The sequence below is a fragment of the Cibotium barometz genome, chromosome 42, assembly GCF_041138505.1.
Source record: "Cibotium barometz isolate CiBa-2024 chromosome 42, ASM4113850v1, whole genome shotgun sequence".
Taxonomy (NCBI): domain Eukaryota; kingdom Viridiplantae; phylum Streptophyta; class Polypodiopsida; order Cyatheales; family Cibotiaceae; genus Cibotium; species Cibotium barometz.
Genome location: NC_141087.1, coordinates 11,210,890 through 11,233,726, shown reverse-complemented (window position 1 = coordinate 11,233,726; position 22,837 = coordinate 11,210,890). Strand labels below are relative to the sequence as shown.

General features: G+C 45.9%; 2 protein-coding genes across 4 annotated transcripts in view; one reads left to right on the top strand and one right to left on the bottom strand.

Moving 5' to 3' along the window:
* Window positions 1-22,837, bottom strand: part of LOC147614159 (uncharacterized) — a 79,433-nt gene that overhangs the window by 40,507 nt on the left and 16,089 nt on the right. For all 3 annotated transcript variants that reach the window (XM_086780697.1, XM_086780700.1, XM_086780698.1), the window contains 4 exons: window positions 2,993-3,060; window positions 2,680-2,893; window positions 2,373-2,465; window positions 2,142-2,270 (listed from right to left, as the gene is read on the bottom strand). In XM_086780697.1, coding sequence (XP_086636823.1) covers window positions 2,142-2,270; window positions 2,373-2,465; window positions 2,680-2,893; window positions 2,993-3,060 — 504 coding nt within the window. The remainder of the gene's footprint in view (window positions 1-2,141; window positions 2,271-2,372; window positions 2,466-2,679; window positions 2,894-2,992; window positions 3,061-22,837) is intronic.
* On the top strand, window positions 20,624-22,834 carry LOC147614160 (uncharacterized). Its single transcript, XM_086780696.1, has 2 exons — window positions 20,624-22,314; window positions 22,443-22,834. Exons 1-2 carry the CDS (start codon window positions 20,882-20,884, stop codon window positions 22,810-22,812), a joined length of 1,803 nt encoding a protein of 600 aa, XP_086636822.1. The 5' UTR covers window positions 20,624-20,881; the 3' UTR covers window positions 22,813-22,834.

Sequence of the window (22,837 nt, the reverse complement as noted above, 5' to 3'; positions counted from 1 at the left end):
GACACCATGAATGAGTGCACAAAGCGGAAGCAAACAAGCACTAGAATGTGCTGAGAGACAGTGCAAGAGAGAGAGAGATATGAAGCAACTATGCTGAATATACTGAAGTGATACAGTCCCAAGCAAGAGACATGAAGTCTCATAAGTGAAGGAAGCAAAAGGAAGACTAGACTATGGGAAAATAGGGAGGCAAGCCCACCTATTTATAGGTAAGAAGGGCTGGCCGATTGGACACCTGAAACTGACCAACTGGACATGAGGCAGCTGGCCGACTAGGCATGAACTACCCGACCTGGGAAAAATGCCAGAGAAATATACAAAAATAGGGTGGCCTGCCCACAACCAAGGACCATGAAAAGGGACCAAAAGGGGACTCCAATGATGAGCAAAATCTGGGGATGAATGTGCTAGCAATCAGTACATAGTCTGAAGAGTTGCTTCCCCAAATTCATTGCTGAGGGCATCAATGGTTCTTAAGGGGGGAAGTATGTTATGTCCTAAGGCTAATCAAGGTTAAGACCTTCCGGTTAGGTTAACCCCAGCCTAGGGGTTAGACATCTAAGTAGGGGTTAGTAGCTTTTATAAGATGTGTGCTATATTTGGCTCCCAGTTTATAGGAGGCCTATAAAAGTGACTTTTTGAGTCAGTTCGAGAGAGAGCTCCTCACACCTGGACTCGAGGCCTTGACACTACTCCGTGCTTACATCCGATGGGTATGGGATGCCAGAGACTTTGCACGTGGAACCATGTCTCCGTTGCTACTACCCCCCTCTGCTCAAGGGTGAGCCTAAATGGCTCTATGGTTGGGCAGTAAGCTAGATGCATGAGTCTCTGTGTGCGTTCCTTTTTGTTTATGCTGGGTCTGTTAGCATGGGAGCTTGACACTTTCACTAGCCTGCTTTTCTCCATGCAAGCTTGCCAAGTCCATGGCTGAAGGTTCAAACTCGAAAAATGCTTAGATAATTGCCCAACTTACAACCTAAGCCTCAGATGAACACTGATGTAGAGAACTGTCTGTTGCTGCTGGTTTGCAGCTAATGCCAGGCTATTCATGAATTAGAGAGAGGGCTAGAAAGAAAAGGCTGAAGCTGACGCTGGATGAATAATGGAGTGAGGAACTTATTTACAGGCCCCCTTACTTTTTCTGGTTGGATGCAGGTTAGCCTGCTCACAACCAACCCAACCAGCATCAGGAATGCCCATCCTGCCCAAATGCTTGCCCACTGCCCAGTAGCCAGCCTGCGCGCTGCCTACAAGGTCCCCACAACCTGGTCCAAAATGCATTTATTTGAGAGCATGCTCCAAACCCTTCGTCCTTGGGTAGCCCATTCCTGACGGGGAGGCTGCCCATCCCTTTCCTGTGTCCAGACTCCTGTAATACTCCTAATCTAAAGAGTATGGACATAGTCTGGAGTAAGGCGTGTCACTGTTCACAACTCCACTACTGCTCACTCTCATCACAGACTAGCAGTCGGGAAGATAGCCACAAAATTCTACAACAGCACGCTGCATCAGCAGGTGGGTCACCTGTCAGAATATTTGTGCAATGCTCATTATGGATAAATTTATTTGTGAAAGGGTTTAGACCTTAATTTAGTTAAAATGTGTATGGACAAGGTTCAAGCATGTCAAAAATAGATACATTGTGTGAATGCAAGAGTCATGCATGGAAAAGGACAGAAAGTTGTGGAAAGGAGATCTTTTTGAAGGTCTATAAGTTAATGTAGAACCTTTGCATTAAGTACTCATTCTACTTTTGTCTTTTCTCCCTTGTGTTTTGTCAAAATGTAGCCCATCGAGTGATTACTGCTAATTAGCATCAGAATTAGTTTAATCATTCAATAATTTCTCCCAATTTCTTGCATCACCAATTCAATGCAGACTTCTCACAAACCCTCTCTCTTGTGAGGAGCTTCATGAGGCTTTGCAGACCAAGGGAATGATGGAATCCCTGTCAGCAAGGGACTTATTCACTTGATCCCTAAGGAAGAAGGGGTGCAACAACCACTTCCCACTAGTGTCCTATTACCCTTATCAGTACAATCTATAAAACCCAGCAAAGACAATTAGCCTTCAGCTTTGGACCTTCCAAGTAGCTACCACAATCAACTTTGAAGACAAAGTCTCATGTCCACATTTACCTTACAATAATCATCTGGAAACTCTGACTTTGGATAAGCTGGATTGCAGGACTCCGAAGGATAATCTGCCATTGCCTCTCTTAGTAGCATTTGAGAGCCATGGAACAACTTGCATGGTTCACCAACTAGCTTTACAAGTGCATAATAAACCTTGTTAAACCAAAGCTCTCTTCACATCAGTTTATGTCAAAAAACAAACCGGGTGATAATGGACTGATAACCTAAACTCACCTCCACATCTTGGCAGAAAATTTTTACCATTAAATTCTGCAGGTCCAAGAGGCTTATGTAATTCTTCTCGGTAAAATCCATCGGCTGCATAACCTAGAGTTTAAAAAAGGCATAATATGAGGGTAAGATATACATAGGCTGGATACACAACAAGACCACCACCCGCTGCCAGCAGAGGGTCCATCGTGGCCGCCGCGGAGGATGGACTAGCAAACTTGCCCGGCCAACTCCCCACCTGTGGGTGTTCTCTGTCCAGCCATAAACAAGCTGTATATAGTATCATAATCTAGAGAACTCTTATACATACCACTTCTCTATTTTCTAGTACATGACCCACTCCCATCTTCAAACCTTTTACTTCACCGATATTATGTATCCAATCAGCATTCTTCTTCGGGGGAAGAGTAACCGACATGCCAGGAACACGTATCTCTACTGGTTCACAGTATCTGTTTTGTTCTGTGCTCATCGGCATCGAGAGCCTGTGCTGAACCCTTGTGGTCTGTAGCCCCAGTTGCCACCTTCAGATAAACTAGGTATAAAAATAAATCACGAGTGTCTGACGTACCAAAAGGCCCATCTTTGATCATGTCGGGAAAGTAAATGATTCATATACTTACATTCTCTCATTGATGTAATGTTGGCCAGCAAATGCATACAAACGATTGAACGCCACATTGTCCGATACCTGAAAAATACCCCGCAACATACTTGGTGACGGATTCATAACATCAATCGATCTGATCATTGAGTTGTGCAACACTCTGAGAATTCTCTCTCTCTCTCTCTCTCTCTCTCTCTCTCTCTCTCTCTCTCTCTCTCCACACTCACACCATGGATATCTTCCATCCACCCTAGGTGTACCTGTGTAACCCTAACCCTAAAATGAAACAAAAGCAACATGCACAGTGTAACACTGGCCTCTGTTGATAGCTGTTTTGCCATGATTAGCAGGTTTGGCTTCAGCAGGTCTTTTGCATGATAATGAAATCACATATGGCATATAATTGCTAGTGTTAAGTATTCCAAGAATTTGCAATAAATGGCTAGAGTTAAGATCCAATGGACAACCTCTAATGCTTTTATAGGCTTAGAGCCTTGTCTTTCGATTCAATCACACACACTGAAACAGTGACACATGGCACATGTGCTGACATCACTATTTACTACATACACACAATATCTAGCCTTAAGGGGTTGTTCACACATACATACTAACTCTCATAGGAAGTGTCCACACACACATACATAGACAAGACCTTGATCCCAACAAACCCCCCCCCTCGAGGGATTGCCTCACAATCACTGAAGATTTGCCTAAGCCTACTATCATCTGCGGGGATCACAGCATTCAGGGTTTTCCGCTCATTTTCCACCTCCAAGCTTGTAGAGCTATCAAAAAGGGAGCAGAGTGTGCGATTATCTATGTCCGCCCACATCAGATATCGACATCCACTGCTATTCCATTAGAGTCACAAATGACAGGACTCCTATAGCAGTTTCAAGACATCATGTTACGGAATGATCTCCCACCCCGACCCCCACCCTCTCATCCTCAAGACCATCATATCGATTTGGTACCTAGAGCTAAGCCAACCCAGTAAGTTTCCGTATGGTCTTTCCAAGGCATTGGAAGCTGAGTTGGAGACACAACTTGCGCAGTTGCTTAGGTCTCGATTCATTCGGCCTTCATCCTCTCCATTTGCTGCACTGATTCTTTTTGTGGAGAAGAAAGATAAGACCGCTCGTCTCTGTGTGGATTACTGAGCCTTGAACAAGTTGACAATCAAAAACAAGTTCCCCATGCCAAGGATAGAGTATATCCTCGAAAGGCTCAACGGTGCTAAGTACTTGCATCAATGCGAAAAGTCGTATCTTCATCTGCCATGTGGGGAAGTTTGCTCGAGTAAACTTCTCTCAATGGCCATGTGCTCTTGCTCATCTCCATGGCTTGCTTCAATAGGAGAGGTCAGCTCATGTCGCCTCCATTAAGCACATCAAGGTCTGGAGGGCTAGCAGAGACCATAGAAGTGGGGCGGTTAGATCAAAGAGGCCGAGCGGTCGACCAACAGAGGTGGTGCGCTCCCTACAAGTGCACCTAAGCCAAGTTTTGGCCGACAACTGCATTGGCTCCAATAAGCATGCTGGGATGAGGCAGTGTTGGTTGCGGGAGCTATAGAAGAGGATGTTGAGAACAACGCGTCTAGAGGAGACGAAAGGCAGCTCTCGGTGCTAATGGCGACAATGGGCCGAAAGTCTGTGTGGCATATGGAGCCTGACATGACAGTACATGTATGGCTGGTGTAGCCTGACATGATAGTACATGTGTGGCTTGTGGGGCCTGACATGATGTATATGTATGGCCAATGGAGCCTCACATGATGAAATTCTCTTGGACTAGCTATCTTGGAGATCTTTTGTATTTATGTTCTGGGAGGGTTCCGGAAGGATCATGAGCCCTGGACATTTTATCGGATACAATTGAGCAGATGGGTGTTTCTTCCAATATAATTGCACTCATGTGTGTGCATGACTTTGATTTTATCTTTGGATGACTTGCCTTGTTTGCCTGGACAATGCTTGAGATTTCTGCCTGTGTTGTCCATGGGGCCGGGGACGCCTAGGCACCCTGTGGACGTGTATGTGCACACCTGTTTGGGACTGACAGGTGGTCTACATGTGTTTTGCAGGTGGTAAGTATTCCCAAAAACTCAATTTACAGTTTTATGAGTTCACATGCTAATAATTATTGATGCAGGTCCACACTCACTTATAAGTGGCCGGACAACTTATAAGTGAGTACACATTGAGCAGGACTTATTTAATACACGTGGCGGCCAAAAACTGGACACTAGACATTATTTGGACCTCCTTCATGTAGGCGCCTCCTTTCTGGACCAAAAAAGCACACGTGTGGGCTATTTTCAGGAGGGAAGCCCTATTATGGGAGAAAACTCTAGTTTGGAGGTAGGCGCCTGCTTTTCCACGTGCATGGGGGCTGGTCAACTCTTCTCCAAGCTGTTTACAGCCTTCTATCGCGAGACGAATACCTAACAGGTGCATGGGAGGTGCTGGCCGACTCCTTCTGCATGTTCTCCACTGCTGGCCGGCTGATTTACAGCTTGAACAGAGGCTGGACAGAGGTTAAAAACAGAGAGGAAGAGCTGGTCGTGGGCATCTAAACAGTTTTCCTTTCAATCGGGGGTTTGCAGGCTTGTGTACAACTGCTGGTCGCTTTCTTGTGAGGCTACTGAGGGCTAATTGACTCCTGAAAACAGCCTTTGAGGGCTGGTCGACTTGCTCTATGAGCCAGACAGGAAGAAGATGATGATGTTGAGTTGTCCCGGGCTGATGTGGGAGTGATATGAGTCCATAGTTGTCCTGCATGTGCTTGATGCCGGGAATGCTCACTTGTGCTGAGACTTGTCAGCAAATTCAGTTTATGCGATGTCTTCTTGTTTTCGTATTGTTTTGAAAGAAACAGGTGCGGCCAGTGGTGAACCTTGGGCACCCGCAAAGTTGTATTAGAAGCAAACTCCTTTTTGGTAATCTCACCATAAAGCGGGGGGGGGGGGGGAGGGGGGGGGTGTCAACCCATCTTCTCGCCCCTAGTGTGGTGTACTGTGCAGATTTGTCATCTTGTTTTATCTGGCATGTTTATGTGTATTTTCAAATTTCATGATTGATTAGATTTTCCGTGTTCAGTTGCCCTTCCGTTTGCATTGGTATCAGAGCCTGGCTTTCTACTCAGTTGTGCCTAATATGATGCTGGATATGGCTATAAGGAGTAATTATCCGTGAGAGAAGGGTGGGATTCTGAGGTAGCCCTCGTCTTATTGTCGTGCCTCGAAAGAGGTTACCTTTGGTTTAAGCGGCAGTGAGCGTGTGGAAAGACTTCGTGGCCCTCCTGTCTGTGTAGGGGCACTGATGCACCCTTGCAATCTATTCGGTATCATACTTGGGGAATCGGTAGAGAGCGATTCCGAGGCACGAAAATTTATTTTCTATCTAAAAAGCTGAAAGATACATTATGGCCAACCAATCAGATCAGTCTGTGGAGGACTCTATCACTCGTACTCGCCGCATGCGGCACACCCAAAAGCTCTTTGTCATAAACCAAATAATTCTTTTCGACGACATCCAATTTTCTACTATAGTAGGCCACGGGTTTATTGTCCTACTGGAGAACTGCACCTATGGCTACATTGCTTGCATCGGTAATGACCTCAAAAGGTTCATACCAAGATGCTAACTTCAAAACAGGTGCTTCTAAGGCAGCTTTCTGGAGTGCACGGAATGCATCAAGCGCCTTGCCTGTGTGACTGAGACTTTTTGTCTACAAGTCTACACCCCCTTGAGCAAGTCAGTGAGAGGTGCTGCAAGGTTGGAAAACTGGTGAACATGGGTGCTGTAGGCTTGACAAAGACCTACGAAAGAACAGATCTCTTGGGCAGTATGAGGGATGTCCCAATCCAAGATCTCTTAAACCTTTCTAAGGTCCAATCGAATACCATCGGAACCGATCTCTTGGGCGGTCTGAGGGATGTCCCAATCCAAGATCTCTTTAACCTTTGAGGGGTCCAATCGAATCCCATCGGAACCGATGATATAGCCCAAGTATTGAACCTCTTTAACGCCGAAGATAGACTTTTTGGCGTTCATGTAGAGCCCATTATCTCGCAAAAGTTACAAGACTTTCTCCACATCTTTCTCATGCTGCTCCGTAGTGGCTGAGAATACAAGTATGTCATCAAGAAAGATGAAGACACGCTTACCAATAAGGACTGCGAAAATCTTGGACATCATTTTATTGAAGGTTGCGGGTGCATTGGTAAGCCCAAAAGGCATGACTACGAACTTGTAGTGACCACGCTCTGTTTGAAAAGATATTTTTGGAATGTCAGCTTCGAAAATGCGGACCTGATGGTAACCACTCGTGAGATCGATCTTAGTGAAAAATTTTGCACCGTTCAATCCTTGGCATAGGAAACTTATTCTTAATGGTGAGTTTATTCAATGCCCTGTATTCTACACAAAGGTGTGCAAACTTCTCCTTCTTTTGGACAAATAGGATGGGTGCAGCAAATGGTGAGGAAGAAGGCCGAACGAATCTGGCTCGGAGGAGCTCAGATAACTATCTTTCTAGCTCGCCCTCTAAAGTCTTGGAAAGACGATAGGGAAACCTGCTAGGAGGTTCTGATCAAGGGACCAAATCGATATGATGGTCCTCAGGACGTGACGAAGGGAGACTAGACAGAAGATCGTCCCTAAGCATGATGTCATGATGTCTGGTCAGGAGGTCTGCTAACTGTGGGACTGAAGATGAGATAGGTGCTACCGATGAGATAAAGGCTGTCTGAGCATGAACATAAAGTAGTGCCCCTTCCGCTCCCTTGTGGATAGCTCATCAGGCCAGGAGGTGCGAAATCAATGGGATGCCAAGAATGCTTCTATCCCCACGAATCATGACGGGCTTAGGAAAACCTTTATAGATAGTAAAAGTGTCCTGCCCCCAATCGGGAATAGGCTCATATTGACGAAACCACTGGATTCCTAAGATCATGTCACACCCCAAAAGAGGCAAGACACAATGAAATCTCGTTGGAATGAGACCTTTGAACTTCAAAGGCAAACTGTTGTGCCTTCTGAGATATGTGGGTGCGGAGACCAGGTGTGAACCCGTCCACATCCAAATGATACGGCACTAATGTACAGCTCATTTTGTTAGCCAACTGGACAGAGATGGCGTCCTCAGAACTGCCCATGTCGAATAGGACTAGAAACTACCGGCCCTTGGCAAAGCCATAAGCTCGGATGAGGCTTTTCTGTGCAGCATTGCTCTCACCCTCCTGCTTAGCATCAAATACCACGGATGGCATAGGATGCATAGAAGGTAAAAGCTGAACTGCATTTGTGGTAGTAGGCGGGACTGGAGGAGTTGGAGATGTTGTGGCAATTGTGGCAGAAGGAGCTTTGGAGGCTTACTCCGCTTGCCATTTGTTGCAATCCTTCTTACCATGCCTAATGGCATGACAAAAAAAGCATCTGTTTTCTGACTGGTATTTCCTTTGCTCCTCTGGAGGAAGATAACCTCCAATGATGCCTGCTTTAGCCTTTTCCTTAGGGGTTTTGGATTCCTTATCCTTCTTACCCCTGAACTAGAGCTAGTATTGCCGTCCTCCTTAGCATCTTTAGCAGATGCATTACCTTTCCCTAGCTGCGTAGCAGATTGCTGCTACTAGGGTTTGGTACTGGACTGTGATGACTGCTTGGGCTTGCCTCCGTTCATCTTCATTTCTTCATTTTGAGCAAGAGTCAAAGCCCGGTCATATGTACTGTTTTCAAAGTTGCAAACTGTGAACTGGATGTTGGGATCTAATCAACGAATGAATTGATCCATCTTGGCCTGCTCAGATAACCCTAACTGTTGTGCTAAAGTTATAACCTTTCCGAAAAACTGAAGCACTGGAGACCCATTCTATCTGAGTCCATAGAACTCATCTGCCAGCCCGGTCATATACTAGGGCGGGAGAAATCTGGTCTTTAGGTCATGAACAAATGTATCCCAACTAAAAGTTGTGACACCTGTGGTCTAGTCTATATGAAGACTAGACCAATGCTGCCACCAAGTAACCGCCTCACCTGTAAGGTGGGGAGCCACTATGTGGACTCTGTCCTGAGGATCTGTAATCCTAGCTAATGGAAAATGAGCAGTAAATTGATGAATGTGTTAGCACCCATCTCCTGTCTGTACACTATGACAGGGCCTCTGTTGTGGGTGTGCCCGCCCGTATTTGGTGTCTTCCCATTTTTCCTCACTCTCCGTATATTTTCCTATTTTTCTGGAGCTATGTGTGGGCTGTCGACTGCCCCCAGATGCCTGGCCGACTGTGTCTGTGCTGCCCAATTGATGTGGTGATGCCCGACTGTTTTTTGGTGCCGGTCGACTGCCCTTCTGCTGGCCGACTATGCATTTGCTAGTCATGGGCTCCTGTCAGCTGACTCTGGGCTGTGGCCGACTAGCAGCCAAGGGCCATTTAAAATGGCCCCTTGTCCTCACAGTCCTTAATTGTATTATTCTGGGATTTATTGGTGTATATAGCAGAGTTACACAAGCTTCTCTCTCTCTTTCATCTGTGTATTGCTCTCTACAGTCGTTGTCTTCATTTCCGTTGTGCATTCTGACATGGTATTAGAGCCCCAGGTGGCTTGAAGCTTGGAGACAGTGGGACGTCAAGGGTTTTCTGATTGAGGTGCTGATTGGAGACTATTTGGGCTGTACGGGACTTGGAGACCGGGTAGAAGGCGGCCATCACCGTTGGACAGCCACCTTGCATTCTATTTGCAGCCTCTTCTTCTTCTTTTTTTCCAGAGCGTTACAGGGTAACCAGCCTTAGATCATTTTCATTCCATCATTCATTTAGTCAGTCATCATGTTAATCGCTTCCGCATAGTTAAATCCAATTCTCAAAATCTTGCAGGCCATCCTTAGGGATTTCCCCTTAGGCATGCATTAGTAACCCATCCATCTACATTCTTGCACAGCATATAGGATTGCACATGGCTTGCATAGCAGTCAATCTTGCATCTGCAAGGCCTACATGTTTTGCCCATGAGTTCTCTGGGGAAGAATGACATCCATCATCAAAGTAGTAAATGGAATTTTGAGCTTCAACTGGCAACAGCAGGAGGTTCTCTTCCACATAAGAAGATGGAAGTTTGCTCCAACATCGCCTCAGGAGGTTTAGAGGTTCAGGAACGACGGAGATGGTGTGTGAAAGGATTCCACGGACAGGTCAGGGATGACTTACGTATTTCCAAGCAGTTTTAGCAGCATTTGCCATTCAGTTCCCGAAGTAGACAAGTCTGTGGCTCAAAGGATTCAACTCCTACAATCGACCTCAATCCCGACAGAAGAAGTCAGAAGGGGACAGTGGTTTCAGTGGAGAAGGATCATCAGAGGAGCCCAAAGATTGCCAGGTTACAGTTTAGCAGAGGGGAATGTCACGTGCACACCCATCAGGTGTACAAGTGGCATGGCATCATCAAGCATCCATAAACATTAAGCAAGACATTTAAGCATTAATCCAAGTATTATTCAGGAATATATCAGCATAAGCATGTATATGGGGCTGTTTCAGCACCAACATGAGTACATGAGGCATCCTAAGCATTAGGGGCATTTATTAGCATCAGCTCGGGTCCTGTTGGAACCAACTGATAGCCTGGCCAGCAGCCGACAGCAATTAAAGAGCATTTATTGAATATTTGCTGGTCGTGGAGCATCAGACAGGCTGGCCGACAACAGTAAACTGCCCGACCAACAGCAGCACACCGTATATATAGAAGCGCAGCATATTCAATCCATTGTCTCATCTCTCCTCGGCGTTTCTCATCCATGGAGCAAGGGAGAAGCAGATCAACAGTATAGCCAGCATATTCAACACATAGTTCATCATTTCTACCTCCTACATAGAGGGAAGCCGGCATCGAAGGGTGGACCTCAGCATTGCAGCAAGGAACATTCCTCATCATCAGCATTCAGCCTATCCCTCTCCTCTCGAGAAGGATCTTCATCTAGGAAAGCCTCATAGATATATTTAGATCTCATTGTAACCTATTCATCTAATATAGCTGCATTGCATTGCATTGACACTATTTGTCTATCTCTTAAGCATCATTAAGTGAAGTTTAGTTAGCCTAAGGTTGTGATTGCTACGATCAATGCCTCAGATGTCACATTGGTATCAGAGCCAAACCCAAGACCTCTAAAGACCAGGAGTTGGGCTGAACTGTACACTGCTGCAGAAGCACCAAAGATGTCCAATCTCGAGCCTATGCACTCTTCCCAATGGAATGAGGGAGGGATGCAAAGCTGAGGCTGAGAGAGGGGCTGTTTGGGACTGTTCTAGACTATGTATGAATGCTGTAAATGAATATAAATGCTTTGTTTTACCTTCACCAAGTGGTTGGAGCAAAACGATAATATGATGAATGCTGAAAACTGTATGGATGCAGAAAACGCAAGGTGAACTGCTGGCTGAATGCTGAACTGATGCGTTTTGCTGATGCAGGATGGCTGAACGCTCATGCGTTGAGGCGCCTAGTGCCATAGGAGGAAAACGCTGAGGGATGATGGCTAAAATTGCAATCGCTTATGCTCCTTGTGCTGAAGATGCCAAGCGCTTGAATGCTCTACTGCTCAATATGATGATGAATGAATGGATGAATATGATGTTGATCTATTTATATGGACCCAAGGAGCCAGTCGGCTGGCTACAGAGCTAGCCGACTACTCATGTCCACAATGCATAAATAATGTATAAAATGCTGAAAATGATGGGAAAAATACCAAAAAATTCCTAGTAAATATCTTGATAAATACTAGATGCTATCGGGGGTTTCTGCAATGGTCTAGATGCCATGAATGAATGACGTGCAATATGCAGAATGCTTTCTAATGCAAACTCTAAGGTTTCTACTGACTATACATGCATGAATGCGTTTCTTCAAGTGGGTTAAGGGACTCAGACTGACTGATTGACTTGCTATGGTTGAGAATGACCTACGTAGCTCGTGCCTAACTTATTGTTGGGGTAAAGGCATTATGCCCACCCTTATAGTGTGTACAAGCCCATAAGTTTATAGTACATAGTACACTTAGTACTTTTAATGTACTAAGTGCACTATGTGCACTAGAGCAAATATACATGTGTGATAGGGGAGTCACACACTTATACTTTGTGAGTTGACTTATCCCCACATGTCTCTCTCTCTCTCTCTCCCTTCTTCTCTGTGTGTGTCTCCCACATGAAACCCTAACTGTTTCAGCTAAGCTTCTTTAGCTCCTTCAACTGGTATCAGAGCTGCGGTTGTGTCCGTGTGTGCGCGTGTGTGCTTACTGGCATCGTAGGGCTGGTACAGGTGTGCGTGTACAGGTCTTACTGTTGTGCTCTGTGGAGCGTAGGTTTGGGTTGTGCAGGACTCCATGTGTGTATACAAGTACAGGAAAGCAGTGTCCTGTTGAGAGGCTCTTTACTTGGCTGTGTGGCCAAGGTGTTGTCCACAAATCAGGTACTGTGTGGGCAAATCGCGAGTAGCATCTCTGCCAGACAGCAACGAATTGACCAGCCACAATAAGGTCAGTGTTGGCAGATGCGGTGAGTAGTGTGTCCCTATTGTGCTGCCACGAAGTCCAAGCATCAGTTGCCGTCAACGCAAGAAAGCTGCCAGGTGTTGGAAGATTGATGCGCAGGGTCTCAATAGGCGATCAGCAGGGCAGAAGCATAGGGACTTGTGTTGCCGTGTGTGGGTCTGATTCGCCACCCTGCATAAGCGTCAAAAATTTTGGTGTCCTGTGTGTGTACAGGGTAGAGTCGCAAGGTGTGTTGAAAGCAGGCAAAAGATGTTACAGAGGTCAACGTAGACAGGTGTAGTCGTTTGCAGTTTGCTAGAGCCGGGATCTGCAATCCGCATAGTGGGACTGTCGAGAGCGTGTCTAGCTGGCCTGAGGCGATTGGACCGGTTTGATATCTTCAGCCTGTGAACTCGGCTACACGAGTCAGCAAATACGACGCCCCCCCCTCCTTTCTGCAACAGAAATCAGAAATTTCAGAGGTATTTGCTTTAATTTTGGGATTTGCATGTCCATTATTATCAATTGAGCAGGTACAGGTCCTAATGGCTCAGATTTGAGCACAATTGGCAACATTGGGTGACATTGGTCACATTCCGGGTCAATTGGCAAGAAATTGGGTGTTAACATTTGGGGCTTTTGATGTAATTGTGCCATTGGGCATTCATACATGCTGTATGATGTGAGCAATCTCACATTCAGGGCTAAATTGCAAGAAATTGGAGTGCAAATCAAAGGGCTTTTGTGCCAATTGGGTTGATTTGCATGCAGGCACTGGCATTTGATGCTTTGGGCAATGTGTTGATGCCTGTCAAGCACTCAATGTGCCAGTAAATCAAGGGGCTTCTATGTATTGGATGTATATGTGGCCAGGGGGAAGCATTGTGAAGACTCTGGATGCCTTCATGTGCATTAATGTACCATTCATGATCAGAAATTGATCTTGATTGGGGCTCTTCAAGATTTTGTGCTTGTTGAGCTTGGCAAAGCAGCAGGGAAGACTTTTATGCCTTGAACCCTCAGAAATCCACTTGCAGTCAAGGGGATTTTGCCCAATTTCTGTCCGGGACTGTTGTATGCAGTGGTGGGGACTGTCAAGGTCTGATTTTCACTCATTTGGACAGCCAGGAGAGCTACTGTACTTGCTGGTACACAGATTTGGTACAACTTTGTACAAGTTTTGGCATGGCTGTACATTGATTTGAGTGAGGAAAAGGCTCATTTTCAGCCGCTGTACTTGCCGGTACAGATTTGGTACATCATTGGTGAGCACTTAGTACTGTTGTACAGTATTTTGGAAGGGGAACAGAGCACATCTAAGGTGCTGTCATAAATCTGCAGCAACCAGATTTTGGTGATTTTATCACATTCAGTGGGAGGAGAGTTGCATTCGTGCTTCCGCAGTGGGAGATAAACTTTGGGAGAACAACTGTGAGCACTTTGTGTGCTTTTGGTGCAGTGTTTGCACATCTTGCAGGGAGTCAGGCATTGACTGTGTCAAAGGTTGCATATTGCTATGGCAACCACAAGTGAGAGCTCTTCATTGCTTCACATCAAGAAGCTTGAAGGCTCACATAATTATGACATTTGGCAAACCCAGTGCTATAATGTGTTGCTCCAGAAGAAGCAGCACAAGCCCATCAAAGAAAGGGGTGTAATGCCGGGTTCTCTTACTGCTGAAGAATGGGAAGATATGGATGAGCTGGCAAGATCCACCATCATGTTGTCTGTGTCAGACTCTTTACTTTTCAGCATACGTGAAGAGAAGACAGCTTGGGGAATGTGGCAAAGATTACAGGACTTGTATGCCCAGCAAAGTGCGTCAAGCAAAGTGTATTGGTTGAAGAAACTCATAGGTCTTCAAATGAAGGAAGGAGCGTCTATGACAACCCATCTAAATGAGTTTAATGGTGTTGTCAGCCAGGTCATCAATCAAAAGTTGGCAATGGACGATTAGTTCAAAGCCACCTTTCTCTTATGCACTTTGCCAGAGAGTTGGAACACATTCAGGACAGCCACTAGCAATTCAAATGCTATGCTGTCATATGCAGATGTGGAGGGTGCTCTCCTTCAAGAGGAGATGAACAGGAAGAACGACTCTGTTGGAAAGTCCAATGCAATGAATGCACATGGGAGATCCCAGAAAAGGGGTAAAAGCCAAGAACGGGGAAGGAGCAAGTCCCGCTCCAAAAAGGATTGGAATGCCATTATTGTGGCAAGAAGGGACATTTCAAAAAGCATGCTATAAATGGAAGAATGATCAAAAGAAAAAGGGCAAAGGAAAAGACAAAGACAAAGATGAAGCCAAAGATGCAAAGCCAAAGGGCAAAAGTGAAGTCAAGATTGAAGAAGACAATGTGTCACATGCAGGTGACAGTGAGGATGAAGTCCTATTCATGTCTTCACTTGATGCCCATTCACTCCATGCAGGAGATGGTCATGGTATGCACTCGTGGATCATTGATTCAGGTGCCTCCTTTCATGTCACAGGTTGCAGAGACTTGTTTGTCAGGTATACTGCTGGCAATGAAGTAGTAGTTTATTTGGGTGACAACCATGCATGCCAGATTCTTGGCAGAGGTGATGTGAGGCTTGTGTTTTCAGATGGCTCACAGCTTATGCTCCATGATGTCAGGCATGTGCTTGAGATCAAGAAGAACCTGTTTTCTACTGGACAGCTTGATGATGCTGGTTATGTTACCACATTTGGTAGTGGAAAGTGGAAGATTAGTAAGGGCTCACTGGTTGTTGCCAGAGGCTCTAAGGTGGACACTCTTTACTTCATGCATGCTGGTATTTGTCACCATGCTAATGTAAATGCAACCTAGCTGCCGGAAATCTCTATGTGGCATAGCCGGTTGGGACACATGAGTGTCAAAGGAATGGAGCAATTGTCTCGTTTTGGTTACTTGCCTTCTCTAAAGTTCTCAAGTTTTCAGTTTTGTGAGCATTGTATATATGGCAGGCAACTCCAGTGCCCCCACAAGAAAGCTCTTGGACAGAAAGATGCTCAGTTAGAGCTTGTGCATACAGATGTATGTGAGATGCCTCAGCTTTCTTTGGGAGGGGCAAAATATTTTGTCTTTTATTGATGATGCCACACGCAAGGTGTGGGTTTATCCTCTTCGTTTGAAGAGTGATACATTCTCAGTGTTTGAGAAGTTTGTTGCTCATGTTGAGAATCAAACTGGCAAAACACTGAAGGCTTTGCGTTCCGACAATGGTGGAGAGTATATGTCCAAACAGTTTCAGGACTTTTGTGATGCTAAAGGCATCAAGAGGTAGCTCTCTACTCCTTATGATCCTCCACAAAACAGGACAGCAGAGAGGATGAACAGGACCATTCAAGAGAAGGTCCGTTCTATGTTGTCACATGCTGCGTTACCTCATGGTTTTTGGGCTGAAGCTGTTATGACAGCCGTTCATCTTATAAACAAGTCACCTAACACGAGGCTTGGTAGGAAAGTGCCAGAGGAAGTATGGACAGGGAAGCCTCCGTCCTACAAGCACTTGAGAGTGTTTGGTTGCGTTGCGTACGTGCACATACGCAGGGAAATACGCACCAAACTTGATCCTAAGTCTCACAAATGCATATTCCTAGGATATGGTGACAGAGGTGAAATGGGGTATAGACTTTGGGATCCAGTGAATAGAAAAATTATACGCAGCAATGATGTCATTTTTTATGAAACATGCATGTATAAGGAGCCTGCAAGGCAACAGGAGCCTAGCAGAGTCATCTTTGATGATGATGGACATCATGGACAACAACCAAGGACTGTAAATCACCCATTACAGCAACAAAACCAGCCCTTAAATGGTGCTGAAAATGGTCCAAATGGACAGCCAAAGATGGCAGAAGATATCCCTATGGATATCCCACAGTTAGAGGAGATACCGAGCATGATCTTTCAACCTTATGGCATGGAACAGGAGCCACCAATAGGTAATATGCAGGCTGGACAGCAACCTGCAAATGATGATCATTGGGTACGGAGGTCCACAAGACCCTCCAGACCCCCTGACAGGTTTGTTCCAAGGTTGACTACTTGATGCTCACTGACTGTGGGGAGCCCTCTTGTTATAAGGAGGCTTTACAGAGGACAGACAAGGCTCTTTGGGAGCGTGCTATGAAGTCAGAGATGGATTTTCTGCACAAAAATGGAACATGGAAGTTGGTGCATTTGCCTACAGGCAAGAAGGTTTTGCCATGCAAGTGGGTTTACAGGCTCAAAGTTACACCTGATGCAAAGCCAAGATACAAAGCCAGGTTAGTGGCTAAGGGCTTCAAGCAGGAATATGGTGTGGACTTTGATGAGATCTTCTCTCCAGTGGTCAAAATGACCACACTTAGAGCTGTATTAGCTTTGGTTGCTCATGATGATCTAGATTTGATTCAGATGGATGTGAAGACTGCTTTTCTTCACGGTGATCTCCATGAGGAGATATATATGCAATAGCCAGAGGGTTATGTAGTGAATGGAAACGAGAAGCTTGTATGCAAGCTGAAAAAGAGTCTTTATGGGCTCAAACAGGCACCAAGGGAATGGTATCATAAATTTGATACATTCATGAAATCCCAAGATTTCAAGAGGAGTGACATAGATCACTGCTTATACACCAAGAAAGCTTTGCATGGCAGTCTATTGATCCTCATCTTGTATGTTGATGATATGTTGATTGCCGGGAAATCTCGTAAAGAGATGGATGCCTTGAAGAAGAGGCTGCATCAAACCTTTGATATGAAGGATTTGGGTGATGCAAATCACATTTTGGGTATGCGGATACTTCGGGACAGAAATCAGCATGTGTTGTATTTGTCTCAGAAGGAATACATCGGCAAAGTTTTGCAGAGGTTCAATATGGAGGAGGGGAAGAAGACTAGTACTCCTTTGCCTCCATATGTGAAACTCAGTGCTATGGACAGCCCACAGTCGGATAGTGACAGGGCTGATATGGCCAAGATTCCGTATGCTTCAGCTTGTGGCAGTCTCATGTATGCCATGGTTGCTACCAGGCCGGACATTGCATTTGCAGTGGGAGTGGTTACTAGATACATGGCCAACCCTGGCAAGAAGCATTGGGAAGCAGTGAAAGGTGTCATGAGATACCTGAAGGGCACACAGGATATGTGCATCTGCTTTGGCAAACAGGATGCATTAGTGCATGGTTACACGGATTCGGATTATGCCGGTCATCCAGATAACCGGAAGTCTACAACCGGTTATGTGTTTACATTCACAGGAGGTGCTGTGTCATGGATATCCAGGATGCAGAAGTGCACTGCCTTATCTACTACAGAGGCCGAGTATATTGTCCACAATCCATTCCTGCCCTGACTCTGAGCACTGTCTTGGTCTTCATTCCTGAGAAATGAGTCTAGCACTCTCACATCACCCCTTGGAGGGTAATCCTCCCTTGGGACCGTTGCCCGAGAACCTATCTGGCTCACAGGACTGCCATACCCTCTGGCTTTGTGGAACACCACCAACAAACCTCATGGGAGCTCGTCGCGATTCTGTGCTCCTTGTCTTGGGCTTCGTATCCGTGTACTTTCCTGTACCTTGGACCTGTACACCATCATATGGGACTGAATCAATGTTTAGCTTTGCTGAGCCTAATGCTCTGATACCAATGTAACACGCGGAAGCTCTGGGAGTCTTCTTTCAGCCCTAAACACTACTGGAAACCATCTGATGCAAAACGCAGATATCGAGAGAGAGTAGAGAGAGAGAGATGTGCTGGAAATTCAGTATATTACTATAGTACAAAAAGGGTACTTTGCTACAGCCCTAGGGTGTCTTCATAAAAAGGTGATAAACACCAAAATCATCCTCCTACTCTAGGACCCTAAGGACCCAATCCCTAGAGGATTGAATGAGTCCAACGATGAGCTACCTTGCCTCTTTCTAGCCCCTTTATTTCCTTGGAGAACTGGCCTACTGCTGGACGGCCAGCAGTCTTGGCTTTATATCCATAATATGTAGCGCCGCACTCTGGTTGGTCCAGCCGCCTCTGGTTGGCCAGCCGCCTCTTGTTTTGGGTCTAGCCGCCCACCTTCTGTAAGCAGCCGACGCCCCTTCCTGGTTCAGTCGACAGCGCATCATCCATGCCCTAGCTCAAAGTCCAAGCTAGTACCTCATCTGCACCCTAATGTTCCTAACGTCTGGTTCACTCTTTATCTGGCTAACTCTTCTGGATCACCACCTGAGAATGTCCATGGCATCTTTCATGCACATGACAAATGATGAGCCAGTTTGTCATTATGCACTACAGTGCAGAGTGCATGTGACATTCCCTCCTGCTTAGCTTGACAATAGGTTCATGGCTTCCAAGTAGTCCACCAACAATTGGAGGTACTCTTGAAAGAATTCCTCGTCTAGCCATACGGCTTCGTGGGTACCTCGATCTCAGAACTTCGTATAGAACTGACGTATTCGTCGACCAGAACCATGCTTCCAACGATGAAGAAGGATCTGCTCGGGCTTGATGACTTCGGCTTCGTCTACCACGTCTAGCTCTTGTTCATCTGAAACATCAAACACTTCTGGTCCAACATATGGTTTTAGCCAAGAAACATGGAAAGCATCATGCATCGTCCAACTGTCAGGCAATTTCAACTTCATGGAGACATCACTTAACTTTTTAACTATTGGGAAAGGTCCAAAACTATGGAATGAAAGCTTCGGACAACGTTTGTTCACTTGTTTCAATCTTTGTTTCATGATGCGCAGATAGACCCTATCCCCTTCCTTGAATTGGATATCTCATCTAAACTTACTTACCTGTCTGTGAACTGAATAATGGCCAAGCTCAAAATTGAGAGCCAGACTGGGTTGAGTACCAAACTCTGCGGAATCGACATACTAATCTTCTATGCTATTTAAGTCTTTTCCAGAGATGTTGAGAATGGTAGACTCCTGACTAGGCTGGATGCTGGTCTTTCTACTAAGAACATCTGCTACTGGGTTATGCTGACCACGGATGTACTTGATCATTCCTCCAACTTGGTGGAAGAGCTGACCCTGTCTAGTGTGTTGATCACTCCACTGGGCACTTGGTACCGTCGGGAGCCACTAAAGTGCTTGGTGGTATGTGATGACTGTGAAAATGCGTCTAAAAGGGACAGGTTTCAAATGTTTGAGAACTGACTGCTATTCTAGCTTGCCCTTGAAAGTCTTGGAAAGACGAGGGAAACTTGCTAGGAGATTCTGCCCTAGGGACCAAATCAATATGATGATCCACAGGACGAGACGGTGGGAGATCATCCTTAAAAATGTCTGAATGAGAAAGGAGATCTGCCAACTGAGGGACTGAAGAAGATGAGACAACGGTTATCGATGAGATAGAAGCTGTCTGATTATAAATCAATGCTCCTTCCTCTCCCTTGCGGATAGCTCGTCGGGCCTAGAGATGAGAAATCATAGGAATGCCAAGAATGCTCCTATCCCCCCAAATCATGACAGGCTCAAGAAAACATTTAGAGATAATAAAGGTGTCTTGCTCCCAATCATGATAGGCTCATACTGACAAAACCATTGGATTCCTAAGATCATGTCACATCCCAAAAGAGGAGAGACAATGAAATCTCGCTGAAATGAGGCCTTTTGAACCTGAAAAGAGAACTGTTGTGCCCGTTGAGATATGTGTGCAAAGACCAAGTGTAAACCCGTCTACCTCCAAATGATAGGGCACTAAGGTACAGCTCATGTTGGTAGCCAACTGGGGAGAGATGGCATCCTCAGAATTGCCCATGTCAAAAAGGATTATGAACTGGGCCCTTGTTGGCAGAGCCATAAGCTCGGATCAAGCTTTTTTGGGCAATATCGCTCTCACCCTCTTGCTTAGCATCAAATACCACGGATGGTATAGGATGCATAGAAGGTAAAAGTTGAACCGCATTGGTGGTAGTAGGCGGGGCTAGAGGAGCTCGGGATGCTGTGGCAACTGTGGCAGAAGGCTCCTTGGAGGCATAGTAGCACGAAACGGCGTTTCCGCCCCTTGGAAACGGTTCGGGCGTTTCCGGAAACGGCAGGCCGGCGGAAACGCCGTTTCCGTGTATTTTTTTTTTTCAGGTTTTGACGGGGGCGGGCCGCGTGCGTTTTTTCATTTTCGCTCTCCTTTCCTGCGGCGCTGCGCTTCTTCGAACCTTGCGCCTATTCACCACAAAGGGCCAAGGCCCTAAGGCTCAAGCCTTTGCCCCCAGTGCCCCCCACAAGGCCCCAAGGCCTGTACTCTGCAGGCAGCCTGCTCTCCAATCTCACAGGTGGCTGCCCATTCTTCAAGGCTTCAAGGGCCAAGGCTCAAGCCCAACTTCCAAGCCTCCAAGGGCAAGTGTTCTCGAGGGTAAGTGCTTTCAACTTCAAGTCTCACTATGCCTACAGATCCCTATTGGCAGTATGCAACAAAAGGGGATGGATATGTCGGAGGTGGGGGTTCCCGCAAGTGGAAATGTATTTTTTGTGGATATGAAAAAACAGGTTCAGTGACCCGGGTAAAAGACCATTTGGGGCATGTCCCAGGCAGAGATGTCGCTTTATGTCAAAATGTGCCGCCCGATGTATTGGCATCACTTGAGGGTTGGAGAAAGCAACGCCTTGGTTTGGATGTTGGTGAGCAACATATGGCAGCACATGCAACAGGTGAAGCATCCTCGAGCCAAGTGGCCTCTTCAAAGAGGACTAGAGTTGAGAGCCAGACAGATGTATCTTCGAGTGTGGGTGAGGGCCCTAGTGCAAAGAGGACACCTTTACCTAGTGTGGAAGTGCCTGCAAAGGGTTCATTGCAAAGAGCAAGCATTACAGCAGGCTTGCAAAAGCAAGCCATGAAGGAGGCAACAAGGGAGGTCACGCGCTTGTTTATACGGTGTGCTATCTCTTTCAATGTGGCTCGCACCATACAATGGAAGAAGACCATGCGGGCCGTTAGCCGCATTGGCTGTGAGTGGGAGGGTCCCTCGGCTGAGACAATCCGCACACGAGAATTAAAGAAGGAGAAACTCAACGTAGAAGGCCAGCTTGAGTTTTTGAAAGAAACATGGAAGAAATATGGCTGCACTATCTTATGTGATGGATGGTCAGATGTACGCAAGAGGAATGTGTATAATGTGCTTATCTCCTCTTGCAAAGGCACCATGTTTTACAAGGCCATTGATGCATCGGCTGCGGGTCTCACCGTTACAGGTCTCTTTATTTGGACACACATCAAGAAGGTGATTGAGGAGATTGGCCCACAAAATGTTGTGCAGGTTATTACGGATAATGGAAGCAATTGTGTCTCCATGGGGAGTATGTTGGAGGATGCATTCCCAACAATTGTGTGGACCCCTTGTGCCTCCCATAGTCTTGATTTATTGATTGAGGATTTGGGGAGAATTTTTTGGATCAGCGAAATCTTTGCCACCGCGAGGAGCATTGTCAAATTTGTGACACAAAGACCAAAGGTTTTGAGCATGTACAGGGCTAATAGTACCTTGGAGCTTCTCAAGCCATCCACTACGAGGTTTGCATACATGTTCATAGTGCTTGAGCGGCTTCTTCGTGTGCGGCCAAATCTGATTCGCACTATTAGTTGTGATGCATGGATCCAGTCGGGTAAGAGTATGACCCCAAAGTTTGTGGATTTTAGACGCAAGATCCTCAATGAAGCATGGTGGGAAGAGACAGAGGCATTAGTGAAGACCTTAAATCTCATCTACACGGTCTTGCGCATCACGGACATGGAGGGGAGTACACTAGGCCTCATTTATGAGTACATGGATAGGATCGGGAAGGCACTAGACAACAATGCCTACCTATCTGTAGAGAGGTACGTACTTCTTCGCTCATGACTCATGGCTCATGAGCCTTTGCCAAATTGCCTTTTTGTCTTGGCTCTTTTCTAAGTTATAACTTTAAAGTCTTTCTTTGGTTTTGTTTGTTACTTGTAACTTGTAGAATCGCGGAGATCAAGCAGATTTGGCAAAACCGTTGGGTTTGGTTTCATAGACCAATCCATGCTGTGGCTCATGTGTTGCATCCTCTATGGCGTAGCGAGGATCAGCTTGAGTGTGAGGAGCTAAACGATGACTTCCAAACCTATGTGGAGAAATGGTGTGGTGGCAATTTGCAGATGTTGCGATGCTTAGAGGATGATCTCCTTGCTTTCCGCAACAACACTGGCTACTTCACAAGACCTACTGCAAAACTTCGAGAAACGCAGCTTCAGCCGGTCTCATGGTGGGAGAAATATGGACATGGTGTGCCTACGTTGGTGAGTAAGAAGCCCCTCCGCTTAAGCTTTAACGGCGACACCTTATTTGTATAATGTACTAATCCTAAATCTGCTCTTT

Bases quoted from the DNA above. Each gene is read 5' to 3' on its own strand.
- LOC147614160 (XM_086780696.1), top strand. From the start codon at position 20,882: ATGCCTACAGATCCCTATTGGCAGTATGCAACAAAAGGGGATGGATAT. The intron at 22,315-22,442 runs GTACGTACTTCT...TGTAACTTGTAG, and splicing joins GCCTACCTATCTGTAGAGAG to AATCGCGGAGATCAAGCAGA.